Source organism: Colletes gigas, unplaced genomic scaffold, assembly GCF_013123115.1.
Source record: "Colletes gigas isolate AHSC1104 unplaced genomic scaffold, ASM1312311v1 Colletes_gigas_Sc00015, whole genome shotgun sequence".
Classification (NCBI taxonomy): Eukaryota; Metazoa; Arthropoda; class Insecta; order Hymenoptera; family Colletidae; genus Colletes; species Colletes gigas.
This window is the reverse complement of record NW_025106644.1, coordinates 1,238,616-1,252,927: the sequence shown is the minus strand read 5'-3', so window position 1 is coordinate 1,252,927 and position 14,312 is coordinate 1,238,616. Positions and strand designations below refer to the sequence as shown.

General features: G+C 40.6%; 2 protein-coding genes across 18 annotated transcripts in view; both read left to right on the top strand.

Annotated features, from left to right (window-relative positions):
- Positions 1–8,102, top strand: part of LOC122399983 (serine/threonine-protein kinase MARK2-like) — a 138,122-nt gene extending 130,020 nt beyond the window's left edge. For 15 of the 16 annotated variants that reach the window (XM_043401126.1, XM_043401120.1, XM_043401117.1 and 12 more), the window contains 2 exons: positions 2,417–2,528; positions 5,259–8,102. In XM_043401126.1, the coding sequence (XP_043257061.1) occupies positions 2,417–2,528; positions 5,259–5,477 (331 nt within the window). In that variant the 3' untranslated portion in view covers positions 5,478–8,102. Of the gene's footprint in view, positions 1–2,416; positions 2,529–5,167 lie in introns of all 16 variants that reach the window. The other variant, XM_043401123.1, reaches the window with a different exon arrangement.
- Positions 8,103–11,892: 3,790 nt separating this feature from the next.
- LOC122399812 (bis(5'-nucleosyl)-tetraphosphatase [asymmetrical]) lies at positions 11,893–12,928 on the top strand. Of its 2 annotated transcripts, XM_043400783.1 has the most exons (3): positions 11,893–11,974; positions 12,113–12,394; positions 12,566–12,928. In XM_043400783.1, exons 2-3 carry the CDS (start codon positions 12,289–12,291, stop codon positions 12,880–12,882), a joined length of 423 nt encoding a protein of 140 aa, XP_043256718.1. In that variant the 5' UTR covers positions 11,893–11,974; positions 12,113–12,288; the 3' UTR covers positions 12,883–12,928. The 2 variants fall into 2 exon arrangements, with proteins under 2 accessions (XP_043256718.1, XP_043256719.1); XM_043400784.1 differs by lacking the exon at positions 11,893–11,974 and having other exon boundaries at positions 12,082–12,394.
- Positions 12,929–14,312: the final 1,384 nt, after the last annotated feature.

Sequence of the window (14,312 nt, the reverse complement as noted above, 5' to 3'; positions counted from 1 at the left end):
GAGTCGTAGGGACGCAACTGTGTTTTGCTTGCTGATGTTGAACAGTCATTTCGTGAACAGTGGACGAAACCGTTTAGTCCCGACTTCGTTTCGGTATACGAGCAATCTCCTCTTGTAAATAATACTTGCATTTTTCAGTTTTAGGAAAGCTTTGCGTTTGAATGGGCGACGTTTGTTGAGTAAAAATCGCCCGTGACCCACATGTGGGTCATTGGACAGCGAAGATCGAGGAAACATCGATGCGATAAGCGAGGGAGGAAAGCTTTGAGTTTAAATTGACGACGTTTGCCGAGTAAAAAATCGCCCGTGACCCGCATGTGGGTCATTGGACAGCGAAGATCGAGGAAACATCGATGCGATAAGCGAGGGGGGAAAGCTTTGAGTTTAAATTGACGACGTTTGTCGAGTAAAAAATCGCCCGTGACCCGCATGTGGGTCATTGGACAGCGAAGATCGAGGAAACATCGATGCGATAAGCGAGGGAGGAAAGCTTTGAGTTTAAATTGACGACGTTTGTCGAGTAAAAAATCGCCCGTGACCCGCATGTGGGTCATTGGACAGCGAAGATCGAGGAAACATCGATGCGATAAGCGAGGGAGGAAAGCTTTGAGTTTAAATTGACGACGTTTGTCGAGTAAAAAATCGCCCGTGACCCGCATGTGGGTCATTGGACAGCGAAGATCGAGGAAACATCGATGTGATAAGCGAGGGAGGAAAGCTTTGAGTTTAAACGAGCGACGTTTGTCGAGTAAAAACCGCAGTGACCCACGTGTGGGTCATTGGACAGCGATGATCGAGGAAACATCGATGCAATAAGCGAGGGAGGAAAGCTTTCAGTTTAAACGAGCGACGTTTGTCGAGTAAAAAATCGCCCGTGACCCGCATGTGGGTCATTGGACAGCGAAGATCGAGGAAACATCGATGCGATAAGCGAGGGAGGAAAGCTTTGAGTTTAAATTGACGACGTTTGTCGAGTAAAAAATCGCCCGTGACCCGCATGTGGGTCATTGGACAGCGAAGATCGAGGAAACATCGATGCAATAAGCGAGGGAGGAAAGCTTTGAATTTAAACGAGCGACGTTTGTCGAGTAAAAACCGCAGTGACCCACGTGTGGGTCATTGGACAGCGAAGATCTAGGAAACATCGATGCAATAAGCGAGGGAGGAAAGCTTTCAGTTTAAACGAGCGACGTTTGTCGAGTAAAAACCGCAGTGACCCACGTGTGGGTCATTGGACAGCGATGATCAGAGGAAACATCGACGCAATAAGCGAGGAAATATCGTACTAGGAGAGATACTTCTTGAGAGTCCTTCTTTGCTCATTTAAAATGCAAACAGTGCACAAACAGTAAATCCTTTTACCACGATATCGAGACTCATTAAAATCATAATAAAATCCAAATAATTATTGGGAGTCTAAGAAACAATTTTTAAAATAATGACTCGCTAAAAAAGTCTGGATTATTCTCAACAAGCGTGGACGCAAATTCGAATTGTGGTCAAATGCATTCACTGTCCGGTCTCTCGGCGACGTATCCAATAGCGTAGCGGATATGACCCATATGCGGGTCATGGACAGTGACCGTATTGATAATATTGCTCGTATCGGTGAACGAAGCTGGACAAAACCGTCCACCGTTTACGTAAATTACTCGTTCGTGATTTCGATTTGTTGTGCGAGGTTCGACGAAAGCACGCACGAATCTTGTTTACCGTCGACGTGCAGCAATCGACAAGTTTTGTTATTTCGGCGCCCGATCGCTACGTACCCGCTTTCGACACGCTCCAAACGCTCTCTGTTCCCCCGTTTGCAGCTTTCCAAAATCTGTTCCGGCATACGTACGCCAAGATTCGGGCAAATTTTATCCGCAAACAACGATCAAAACCTTTAGATTACCAACGAATCTAAAAATGGCGTCCGTTGATAAAATTCGCCCGACTCTGGGCGAACATGCATTTTTCAAATGCTCGACACCACCCGTCACGTACGACTAGAACCTAACCTAGAACTTATATCCTAACACTACTTCTGCCCTCGTAAATTTCTCAGTGTGTATATACGAATAAATATACATATATACGCGGCCACGAATTGCATGCATGGCACGCATGTGTGACGTTTTTTTTTTTTTACGTTTTTACTTTGCCGTCGTTCAGTTCGCGATCGACGGCCCACGGAATCAGCCTAGCGCACGTTTATTAATCTTAGACGTATCCCGTTGATCGTCAGAAAAGTCTTTGAACGACAAGGAAGGTCGCTTTTGTAACGTTGCGACCACGCGCGACTGGCGAAGAAAAAAGAAATGGCCGACACGATGCGAATCGTTCGTGTGCACGACCACTTAAAGAATAATGTCTGTCGCATGTTTTGGCGCGCGGCTTGATCGTGCAGATTTAAGACATTCTTTTGTTACAGCGGAGCAACCACTAACGATGAGCAGGTTAAACCACGCAGTCTACGTTTCACTTGGAGTATGAAAACTACCAGTAGTCGAGATCCAAACGAAATCATGTCTGAAATTCGAAAGGTATTGCACTGGAACATAAAGCTATTCTATTCGTTGCCCTTCTTGGGACAATTTTTTTTTTTTAATGAACGCTGTAGCGAGAATATAGTTTCGAGTTGAACTTATGCTTTGTTGAGTATTGGGTTCATGTAGAATGACCCAGTATGTATAACGAGAATATTATACATTAGTGAAACTCGTACACAAGTACCTAATGAATAGACTGAAAAAACTACAGAATGCACTTAATATGTAAAAATATAAGGAATACTCAAAATTAGATACAAATTATTATATTTAGGGATCGAGGAAACCCTTTATGAAGCTCACATTTCATTAATTCTATTAAATATATGAATTTGCATAAAAATTGGCAGTCTACTAACGAAGTACTACTTTTTTATTGCCTCTACAATAATATTGGCATCTATCGATTACATAGAAAATGTACTTGGTATTAATTTTCAATGCTCATTCAAGTATTTGCAAACAGGTACAATTTCGAACATTTATTTCTATCAATTACATTGTGCAATTGTTTATTCGATGTTGTATCTGTTTTCTTGTACTACTTATTTCATGCTGAACATTAAATATTCTAAGACTTGGTTGGAATAATGATAAATATCGATGCTAACCAAGTTTTATTATTTTATCCTTGGTACATCAGTGTAAAAAATTAATACCAATTTCCAGAATTGTTTGAATAATCGTCAACCCTTTACGAAGATCGACAGACAAATTTGTTTGTCCAACGTAATTAATCATTTATGTATACATATTGGGTCATGCTGCATTACTTAATGCTTCACAGTTTCGGCCAATCCTGACGTGCACTGGGTCAACAATGTTTCTCATGCCACTAGAGTTTCTTAACGAATCCATCGCAATGTTACAATGCTTTTTACAAACATATTTTCATTTCGTAGTATTGAAAAGGAAATTTATTTGTTCTTTCATTTGTTTTTTTCGCTATAAATACTTGAGTATCTAAGATGATGTATTAATTGTTTTGGTACATTATACAGCAAGCAGTATTTAACTTTTCGGCACTGCTTTTTGGGTTTGCCCTTAATATATTCAAACAAACATGTTGCTTGATTGTAGTATCAATAAATTTTAAACTTCCAACCTCCGAAGCACCCATCCAACTGAAATACATACTCTCCCTATAGAATGTACACCTATTATTTTTAAAGCTTGGTTAAGACTGAGAAATTCATTTTAAAGATCACAGCCTGCCAGACAAAAACATTTATAAACACATTGTAATAAATTCATTAAGAAATTTAAGTAGGGTGTATCGGAAACATTGTTGATCCAGTGCACGAAAGGGTACTCTAAAATAACTAGAATTATTTTTCTTTTAACGTGTTTATTAAAATTTACTATTTCATGTTCTAGTCTTCTTCAAAGTACTCTCCACGCGAGTCAATACATTTGACCTAACGTAGTTTCCACTGTTGGAAAAGTTTTCAGGAACTCTTTAATGGGGAATACCGGTGATGATCTTGGATGATTTTATTTCTACTTTCCTTTCGATAGGTCTCTTCGTTCATCTTCGTTCGTTCTCTACCACGAACTGTTTAACAAACGAACAGTGGCGGACTTAGAACTAAAAAGGATCACGTGCATTTATGCGCAATGCGTTTCCAGCAGTGGAAGAAACTTCTGAACAAGTATATTTGACTCGCACGAAGCATACTTTGAACAAAACTAGAGTATGAAATTGTAAACTTCAAACTCTTTCATTCCCAAATTATGAAACAGTCATGGGCAAAAAATATTTCTCTGTTCTTTCGTTGCAGTGGATTTTTTTAGATCAAAATAGTTAAAACTGTTTCTATCATTTCTCAAAGTTTCAGTTATAATGGATGAACTGTGATTTTTTTAATATTGATCAAGATAATACTGTAACGAGAAATAATTTCATATAACCATTTATTTAAAACGGTAATACTATTTTACAGGTAACAGATTACAGAATTTTTTTTACTGCCTGTGGTTGAAAATATAAGTGACAGTAATATTCCGTTTAATAATTCTAATTATTTTTAAAAGACCAATTTATTTAATCTCTCAAAAATGGGTTGGTAATATTGCATGTGTTTAATAATTAAGAAGAAAATAGTAATTAATCGTACAAAGAGAGGGTTACGTTAGGTCAGGTCAGGTTAGGTCTGGTCTGGGTTGGGTTACGTTAGGTTAGGTTAGGTTAAATTCAATTCAATTCAATTCAATTCAAATTATTTTTAAAGGGCAATTTATTTAATGTCTAGATCTCTCAAAATCGGGTCGGTAATATTGCATGTGTTTAATAATTAAGAAGAAAACAGTAATTGATCGTACAAAGGGAGGGTTAGGTTAGGTCTGGGTTATGTTAGGTCAGGTCAGGTTAGGTCTGGGTTGGGTTGGGTTGGGTTAGGTTAGGTTAGGTTAGGTTAGGTTAGGTCTGGGTTAGGTTAGGTTAGGTTAGGTTAGGTTAAATTCAATTCAATTCAATTCTAATTATTTTTAAAAGAGTAATATTGCATGTGTTTAATAATTAAGAAGAAAACAGTAATGTGATTATTTAATGAAAGTGGTCGGTGTGGCTGCAGTGGGAATGAAAGGGTTAATAATCATGATTAAAAAAAATAATTCCTGTTATTTTTGTGTAGTCCACGGACATCGGAACGTAGTTTTTGAAAAAAATTACGCCAGTCGCCCGAAAATCCACTTGTATACTAACCGGTTTGTCGATCGCTTCAGGTACTGGACGCCAATAAATGTCAGTACGAACAACGCGAAAGGTTTCTGCTGCTGTGCGCGCACGGCGATGCGGCGACAGACAGCCAGGTACAATGGGAGATCGAAGTGTGTAAACTGCCACGACTCTCTCTGAACGGCGTGCGTTTCAAACGCATCTCGGGCACGTCGATCGGTTTCAAAAATATTGCCAGCAAGATAGCGAACGAGCTGAAGCTGTGACTGCCGACAACAGGCTCCCTAGCCGCCCGCGCCAATCCATAACGCCCTCGTGATCGATCGCACGGATTCCTCGCGACCGCCGATGACGACAACGACGACGACGATGACAACGACGACAACGACGATGACGACGACGATGATTTTCGCTCTTTCTTCGTCTGGGACTCCGATTCCGATTCCGATCCCGATCCTGATCCCGATCCCGATCCCGATCCCGAATCGAACACCCGTGAAATCTTCGTTTGATGAGTTCTGCGGGCCCTGGTCGAGCAACGGAAAATTACGTCAACGGATGGTCGAGAAAGCTTCGAACGATCGTCGACCCATCGATCGCGACACGAGTTCCGGAATCGTTTGTTTCACGAACGCCACCTAGCCTGGGGACCCTGTGATCCGTCGGGGCTGGAACACGTATAAATTACTCAAATACTCCCGAGTGCCAAAATGTGGGACTAGGTCGGATGTTCATGAAAACGGATAAATAAAACGGAAGAAAGACAGGAACACGTTTGGGTAAAAAACGGGGGGGGGGGGTGAAGAAGAGAATACTGCTGCGTGCGTGTACCGCGTCCACCGACGGAGAGAAGAGTGGGGGAAGAACGCGAGGAGCAGAGGAATCCCGCCGATCGAGCGCGCGCATGCGCGTACCACACAAGATGGCCCCGCGAATCGCTTATTAAGCCGGTCGTTGGGTAATTCGAAATTCTTTCCCGTTCGCGACGAGACTCGATAAACGAAAGCGACAGAAACGCGTTGTTTCGCGCGTACAACCGTGTACTTCAGTTTCGATCAACATCGGGACGATCCGTGTAGCTGAGCCACGGCGCGTCTTACAGTATTATTTATTCGAAGTTCACATTGTCTCGATGATAGATGTCGCGGCTGTCCACGACGTGACCCGGACATTCGTCTCTCTTTGTCCTTTTATTTTGTCCTCTCTTCTCGCCAAGGATCTAGAGATTTCGAACTATCCGAACGGTGATAGACACGATCATTGTACTTCAACTGTGCCTAACGATGCGTTATCGATGAAGCGAGAGCAGAGTGAAGAAAGGTGGAGGAAATACGTGTGCACTCCGCAGAGGAGAGAAGTGGGGTTGTCAAAGTGAAAGACGTTCGATGAACGCGCATTATGTATACATATATATATATATATGTATGTATATGTATATGTATATGTATACGTATCGAAAACCCGCGACGTAAAGAGTCTTTCTTTTCGCAACGTTGTCTTTTAGCTGCGATTCAAGACGCGTAAGAGACACGTTCGAGGAAATCGAGAGGTCTGTTTGTAAATAACCGATCGAACCTCTCGGACGATAAAAACCTGTAAAGGAAACACGTAGAATTGTACTCGTAACAAAATTTACCTTCACACACTTATCATCCTCCATTTAGCGTCGACAGGAAATTCAACCGTTTATAAAAGCGACGCGCGCCGAACCATTACTTCTCGAATATTTTTACGCTACTTTACCTTCCTTCATTTTTTTTTTTTTTTTCTTTTTTTTTTTTTTTATATCGTAAGTTTAAAGCTATGCAGCACTATAGACGTTAGCCGATTAATCAATGCGTAACGATAATTAATTATTATTATTACTATTATTATTACTATTATTATTACGATTATTTTTATGGATAGTATACAAGTAATATTACGACACAAATGTTAAACGAGAAACGAAGGCGAAAGACGAAGAGGAGCTATTATTTAACAATTATTTAGGAACTAATCGTCGTCGAAGCGATTCCTACTCGTAGCTCGTGCGAGTAAAAAACGACGCCCAAGTATTTCGCTCCGAAAGAATTCCGGGATAATACCTAGCAAAAGAAAGAGAGAGAGAGAGAGAGAAAGAGAGAAAGAAAGAGAGAGAGAGAGAGAGAGAGAGAGAGAAAAAACACGCACGCGCGTACGACAACGTCGACAAATGAGATCTGTTATTTCTACGAAGGATATCATGTAAGATTATATTTAAGTATTGTAATTGGCTATACACTATTACGCTATTTAACCTTTTATTCGCAGATGTATTCGCGGTTGAATGAAATTAAATTAGGAATTATTGTAAATGTAGAGGCGAACTAGAGAGACTTGGTGTATATAAATAATAATAATATACGAAGGTACTAAATTAACCAAATAAATGAAGCCTCACACCAAGAACAGTTGAATAAGAAAATAACGCAAAAATGAAGAACAAAACGCGAAGAATGATGCAAACGGGAAGCCAGCGGAAGATAGCCGGAAACGGAGAAGAAGAAATAAAAAAAAAAAAATATATAAAACAATGGAACGAGGGAATACCGGACGGAGAAAATGAAACCTCGGGATATTCGAGTGTCGCAAAAAACTTTTTATATTTGCCTAAGATTAATCGAGTACGTATTACTTATAGGCAATGACTAATTTATTTAAATAAATACGAAACTCGAATGATTTTTTCACGTTTCTAACACGCGCTGTACACGCGCGCGCGCATACAATACATACGTTACACACACACACACACGCACGCGCGTGCAAAGACAACCCACACACAGGTACACGTACACGGACATGGAATATACAGGGTGTACGGACAACCCTGGGAAAAATTTTAATGGGAGATTCTAGAGGCCAAAATAAGACGAGAATCAAGAATACTAATTTGTCAATTGAGGCTTCGTTGAAAAGTTATTAACAATTGCGCCTGTAGATAGGCAACCTGCGCACAGCTGCGCGCGCTAGCGTCTCGCAGGCATAACTTTAAACGTTAATAACTTTTTAACGAAGCCTCAATCGACAAATTGGAATTCTTCATTTTCGTCTTATTTTGGCCCCTAGAATCCCCCATTAAAATTTTCCCCAAGGGTGGCCGAACACACCCTGTATATTCCAAAACGCCGAGTGAAAACATTTTCGACCCAGCTGAATGTGTTTACTCTCCATACACACACACACACACACACACGTGCTCCTCCGATGCGTGGCTCTTTTCAAATCGACAAACGACTGATAGCAACTAAGTACCGTCGACGGTCTGTGTATATCGGAATTGTTCACTTTCAAGAACAATACTAACGAAAAAGAAGTTTTCGATCCGCGACGGAAAACTGTACGCGGTAACAGGCATCGGGACTTACATAAAACTTCTCCATTCCTCCCCTCGCTAACCTCTTAACGATATCTAACGAGAAGTAACTTTCCTTCCTTCGCTGAAATCGCCAACGGGTACTTCTTCAGACGGGCGAAACTATCTTGGGGGAAAAAAAAAAAGCAAATGTGTAACGAAGGAAGCGCATGGTAACCTTTTATTCGTTATTCGTTCGATAAAAATGATAAATCGAAAGTTCACGACCGTTATTCGAACACAATGTTTCGCCCGTCTCTGGATCAACGACGGAGAATCAGCACGTCCGCGGAGTACGATCCGAAAACTCCTCTTTTGTTGACTCCATTTAATGTAAAAAGCAGCCGATAACGAAACAAAATGGGATTAAACCGAGAACACTATAGTGCGTTTAGTACCAATGTTTGCGCGCGTTACAGCGATCGTGCGTATCTCGATATTTCGAAGAAATCCATTGTATAATTCCGAAGCGCGGTCGCCGTAACTCGAAACGGGCACGCGAGACAATTGTAGAAAACGAGAAAAAAAAAAAAAATTTATCTTTACGGATAGCGGTTACGAATTAATGTTACAGAGTATAAGATCCTTCGATAACGTTTAATGGTATATGCCTGTAAGACGCAAATAGGCGAAAATGAACAAAAAAAAAAAAAAAAAAACACCATTCTATACTGTAACGATATATACATAACACAAACCCATCGTTCGCTCGTTCGCTCGCCGCTCGCTTGCTTTGTCGAATAAATGTAAAAGGAAAAAAGAAAAAAAAAAAAAAACTTATTATCGATACTTAATCGAGAAGAACGCGCGTTCAAAGGGAGGCTCTCGACGGTTTAAAAATACGAACCCCCCCCCCACCGCCAGAGGCGCTGAACGGATGACACCTGGAAAAAGAAAAAAAATAATAATCTTGAACGGCGAGCGACGCTTTGGTCGTCGAACCCGCCGCGCCGGCAGAAAGTTTTTGTGATTTTTGTATGTAAGTAATAAAGCGACAGGAAGAGAAAGAATACAAATTATACCGTGTCCGGTACCGGTCGAATCCGGTTCGTCATCCATCCAGCCGCATTCACACTTCGCCCTGCACGCACATACACACATGCAATACATACACGTGACAGTTTGTAGATAGGTACGTACATACAGCTTTGCTAAGTGTTTTCTGGTGATCGGTATTTAGCCAACAAAAAATGTAGCAGAAACATTTATAATAAAATGGTAACACACATTGTTTCCCAATTCAGATTCCTTTCGAAGGAACCGCTGACCGGTTCTATTGCCCCGAAAATCCAACATTTTGTTTAATCCACGTCTACTGACGGGCAGGGCCTCGAAAGAGGTATATGTATTTTAGGAAGAAAGAAATAAGAAGTTGGAGGAAAGTGAAGAACAGAAACAGGGAAAGATATGTCAAGATCGAAAATTTTCAATATGGCGGATTAGTGGACCAACTGAATTCGTGTTACGAAACGTCATTTTCACTCAAGACATCGACTCCAAACGACTCTTGCACGACCCAAAACTACTAAATATGATTAATAAAGCTAAATTCTTAGCTCTACCCATATCTAGGATAATTAGATTTAACGATGTCTTTGCCCCATCTATATCGACCATCATTGTAATCGTAGTCATGTTCAGCACTGTTGGAACAAAGTTGCAACCATATTTGGACCAAATAGAAATTCACGTGACTACATCTAACCACATAGATATATCTATGTATATGTTACCGTGAATGACCGAAATTGGAGAATGTCAACTTTCACCGGTGAATGCCAACAGATACCAAATACGACGGTGAAAGATCGAATATTTCATTACATTGTTGTACATTCGGACCCTCTCCGGTGTGTGTCGACAATCACAGATATGCTCTGGTGGAGGTCCAAAACAGAAGAGTCAAAAAACAAGCGACTGGCTCTCTCCTGCCAAATCCTTTGTTCTGCTCGGAGTAAATCAGCTTTGTCAGTCTTATGCAAGCTTTGATAACGCGAGCAACCTTTTCTTAATTTTTTTTCCGATACCCTAATTTATACTAAATGGATACTGCAGTAAATCGTGATCTTTTTCTAACCCAGACCTAACCCAGACCTAACCCAGACCTAACCCAGACCTAACCCAGATCTAATCCAGACCTAACCCAGACCTAACTCAAATCTAATCGAGACCTAACCCAGACCTAACCCAGACCTAACTCAGATCTAATCCAGACCTAACCCAGACCTAACCGAAATCTAATCCAGACCTAACCCAGACCTAACCCAAATCTAGGGTCTGGGTCAGGTCTGGGTTAGGTCTGGATTAGATTTCGGTTAGGTCTGGGTTAGGTCTGGATTAGATTTCGGTTAGGTCTGGGTTAGGTCTCGGTTAGGTCTGGGTTAGGTCTGGGTTAGATCTGGATTAGATCTCGGTTAGGTCTGGGTTAGGTCTGGGTTAGATCTGGATTAGATCTCGGTTAGGTCTGGGTTAGATCTGGGTTAGATCTGGGTTAGGTCTGGGTTAGGTCTGGGTTAGGTCTGGGTTAGGTCTGGGTTAGATCCTTTCTGAAAGAGAGGCGAAAAAGTTACGTCACCCTTGTGACGTTTTATAGCGACTGAATTACGGAGAAGAAAATATAAATCTCCAACATGTTCAACACTCACCATTAGTGCATGGTGAATGTTAGCATTTACCGGTGTAAGTCAGAAATGAGGGTGTTTAGCAAATATTTCGGTCATACACTAAGCGACTATGTGAATGTTGACATTCACCGGTGAAAGTCGACATTCTCCAGATTTCGGTGTTTCACTGTAACATATACATATATTTACATGGCTTGTAACAATCAACAATAGTAACGCATTATCTGTTTCGATTCGTGAAACCCCAGGACGTAATAGAATATTTCAAAAACTTTGTTCATTCTGTTTAGAATTCTGTGTGAAATTGCCTGTCATCGATGTGTTAACATCGCAAACAGTGATTTACCAACATTCAAACGCAACTAACCTAAAATTGAAATCTTCGCTAGCCTTGCGATATCCTAAGCACACGATACAGATGATTTTAAAAGAAATTTGGCTTCTACGGTGATCTCTTCGATTTATCTGCTTAGTTAATCGAGAATCATTAATCCAACGTTGACCTCCGTTGGGTCGTTTAAGTCCAGGCGAAAATTTCCTTGCTCCTTGCTCCCTCTACCTATGACTCGTCGAAATAGAAGCTCTAATATGCGCCTTGGAATTTTTGTAATGCATAAAATAATAAAAAACCAGGCCTGGACTTAAAAGACACGTTATGTCGTCCATGTTAGTGAAAATAGGTTATGTTGACGGAAGGTTAAATATTCTTAATTTTATGCCTTCTCGGCTGAAGTTTTAAAAAAAAAAGATTTACCCATTTCAAGTAAAATTAACTTCCACCTCAATTATGAAATATAATGCTCGAGCAGAACAGATTAATTTCTTCAAATTACAAAATTCGCGCAAAGGAAGTTGGAGTATCGTGTTAATATTTTGCTATTAAAAAAGGTGTATTTATTAGTTTTCACAGAAGCAATGTAAATAGACAGAGATCACGATTCTCCATGTTCTAAGCCCAAGTCCTAAATCTCGTTAAATCCAATTACGATCGTGCTGGAAGTCCCGTGACGCATCGCTGCTCTTTCGATAAGTACTTGTCTCTAATCGCGATAAACTGTCGACTTTCCTGAGGACACGATGTCACGACGCGCCTGTGGATTCGTTCTATTTCGTCGAGCGCACGAAATAATTGAATATCTTCTTATGCAAGCCACGTACGACGATCATTGGTCACCGCCAAAAGGTTCGTAACGAGATTGTCTCTTTTTCCGTTGCACGAGTTCCACGTGCGTGACCCTTGCTCGATTCGAAATGAAAATTTTCACCGAACAGGAAGCGAACGAGGATTAAAATTTCTCCGTTTGAAACGAACACGACCGTGTATCGCCGTTAATTTTCCATACTTTGCTCGAAGGTCACGTAGATCCCGGCGAAACGGACATGGAAACCGCGTTGCGCGAAACAAAAGAAGAAACTGGCTTAATGGCCGACGATATCAAGATTTTCGAAGACGCGAGACAAGAACTGAATTACAAAGTGAATGGAAACCCAAAAATTGTTATATACTGGCTAGCCGAATTAATTAAGCCCGACAAACCCATCAAAATGTCGGACGAACATCGAGCGTTCAAGTGGCTTCCGCTCGAAGAAGCTTGTTCCACTGCTGAATACACAGATATGCAAGCCACGTTGAAAACATTCAATGACTACATACTCAAGAATCTGTCTTAATATACCTGGTACTTTTTCGAAACATTTGTCAGGGATTAATAAAAATTCTGTTAGTAGAGTGAAAACTTTCATTTCTGACGCTCTAAACTATTGTATTTAAAAGAAATCGTTATATATGAAAACGTCCCGATTTCTGTCAATCAGAGGAGTGGGAGACTAATTAATTAACTTTTATGGATTTTTACAAGACCTTAATGAATATAATAGTTATAATGTTTTGTGATGTTGTAAGACGGTTTCCGTAATCTAGTTATTTATTATCTGGTAACTAACTATACATAATATAGGGCCAGAGTGGGGAGACGTACACTACGCGACGTTACAAAACTATTGTATTTAAAAGAAATCCTTAAACGTTATATATGAAAACGTCTAACATAGAATTGTAAGTGCAATGAATATAATGAAATTTACTCGATTATTTTTATTTAATGTTTAGGTGACAGTAACTAGTACTGTCCTCCGCTCACTTGAAGTCCCGCGGAAGGAATGCGGGAGAAGTAGAAGGGGCACACGTATTCCCACGCACACATTGGTCTCTAGCTCGCTATTCGTCGCGGCAGTTACACACACATGTGGACTGCCTGAGAGCAAGTGAGCAAGACAGATAAATGGGCGGTCCGACTCCCCTTGCCCCTGTGCCGTCTCGCGGGACTTCAAGTGAGCGGAGGACAGTACAAATAATTTACTTTTTATGTGGACGCGACCACAGCCGACTCTAGTAAGTACTAGCCGTGCTGAAGGTAAAATGGCAACACCGCGGGAGTCCGGCTTCGATATACCTAGCCCAACCTACCGTAACAGCCTCCCACTACCCACCGGCCTCTGGGCTACATAGGCTCCATCTACCGGCCTTCCGGTCTCCCGCCTATCATTCAAATGTTTCAAATATTAATGTACCGAAGTCCATTAAATGTGAGCAACGGAGCAATAATCCAGGTGTTTCATTTATTTATATTAACTCTACAGATCCTGATTTTGGTGTGCAGCACACTTATTTAATATAATCTATAGCATTTTTGGACATTTTGTTTTATATACATTTTTTTTATAAATTTCACATATTCGTTAATAATGCCACGGCGTTGCTGTGCTCCCAATTGCAAGGGAAATTACGATAGTACCTTAAAAGATAATAATTACAATTCTATATTTTTATTCCCCAAAGATGAGGAATTGCGGGAGAAATGGAGGGTTGCTAATCCTCGTAAGAATTGGACACCATCAAAATATTCTGCCGTCTGTAGTTTGCATTTTGCAGAAACTGATATTGAAAGGTACCACGGTATTCTATCGCCCGATGGTGTACTGGAGAATGTTTTCTTGAGATGTCCAAGGCTTATAAGGAATGTAGTACCCTACATTTTACAACCGAAAAATTAGAAAAACGATTTGGAAATTATAGACTTTTATCTGGTTGTAATTATCAT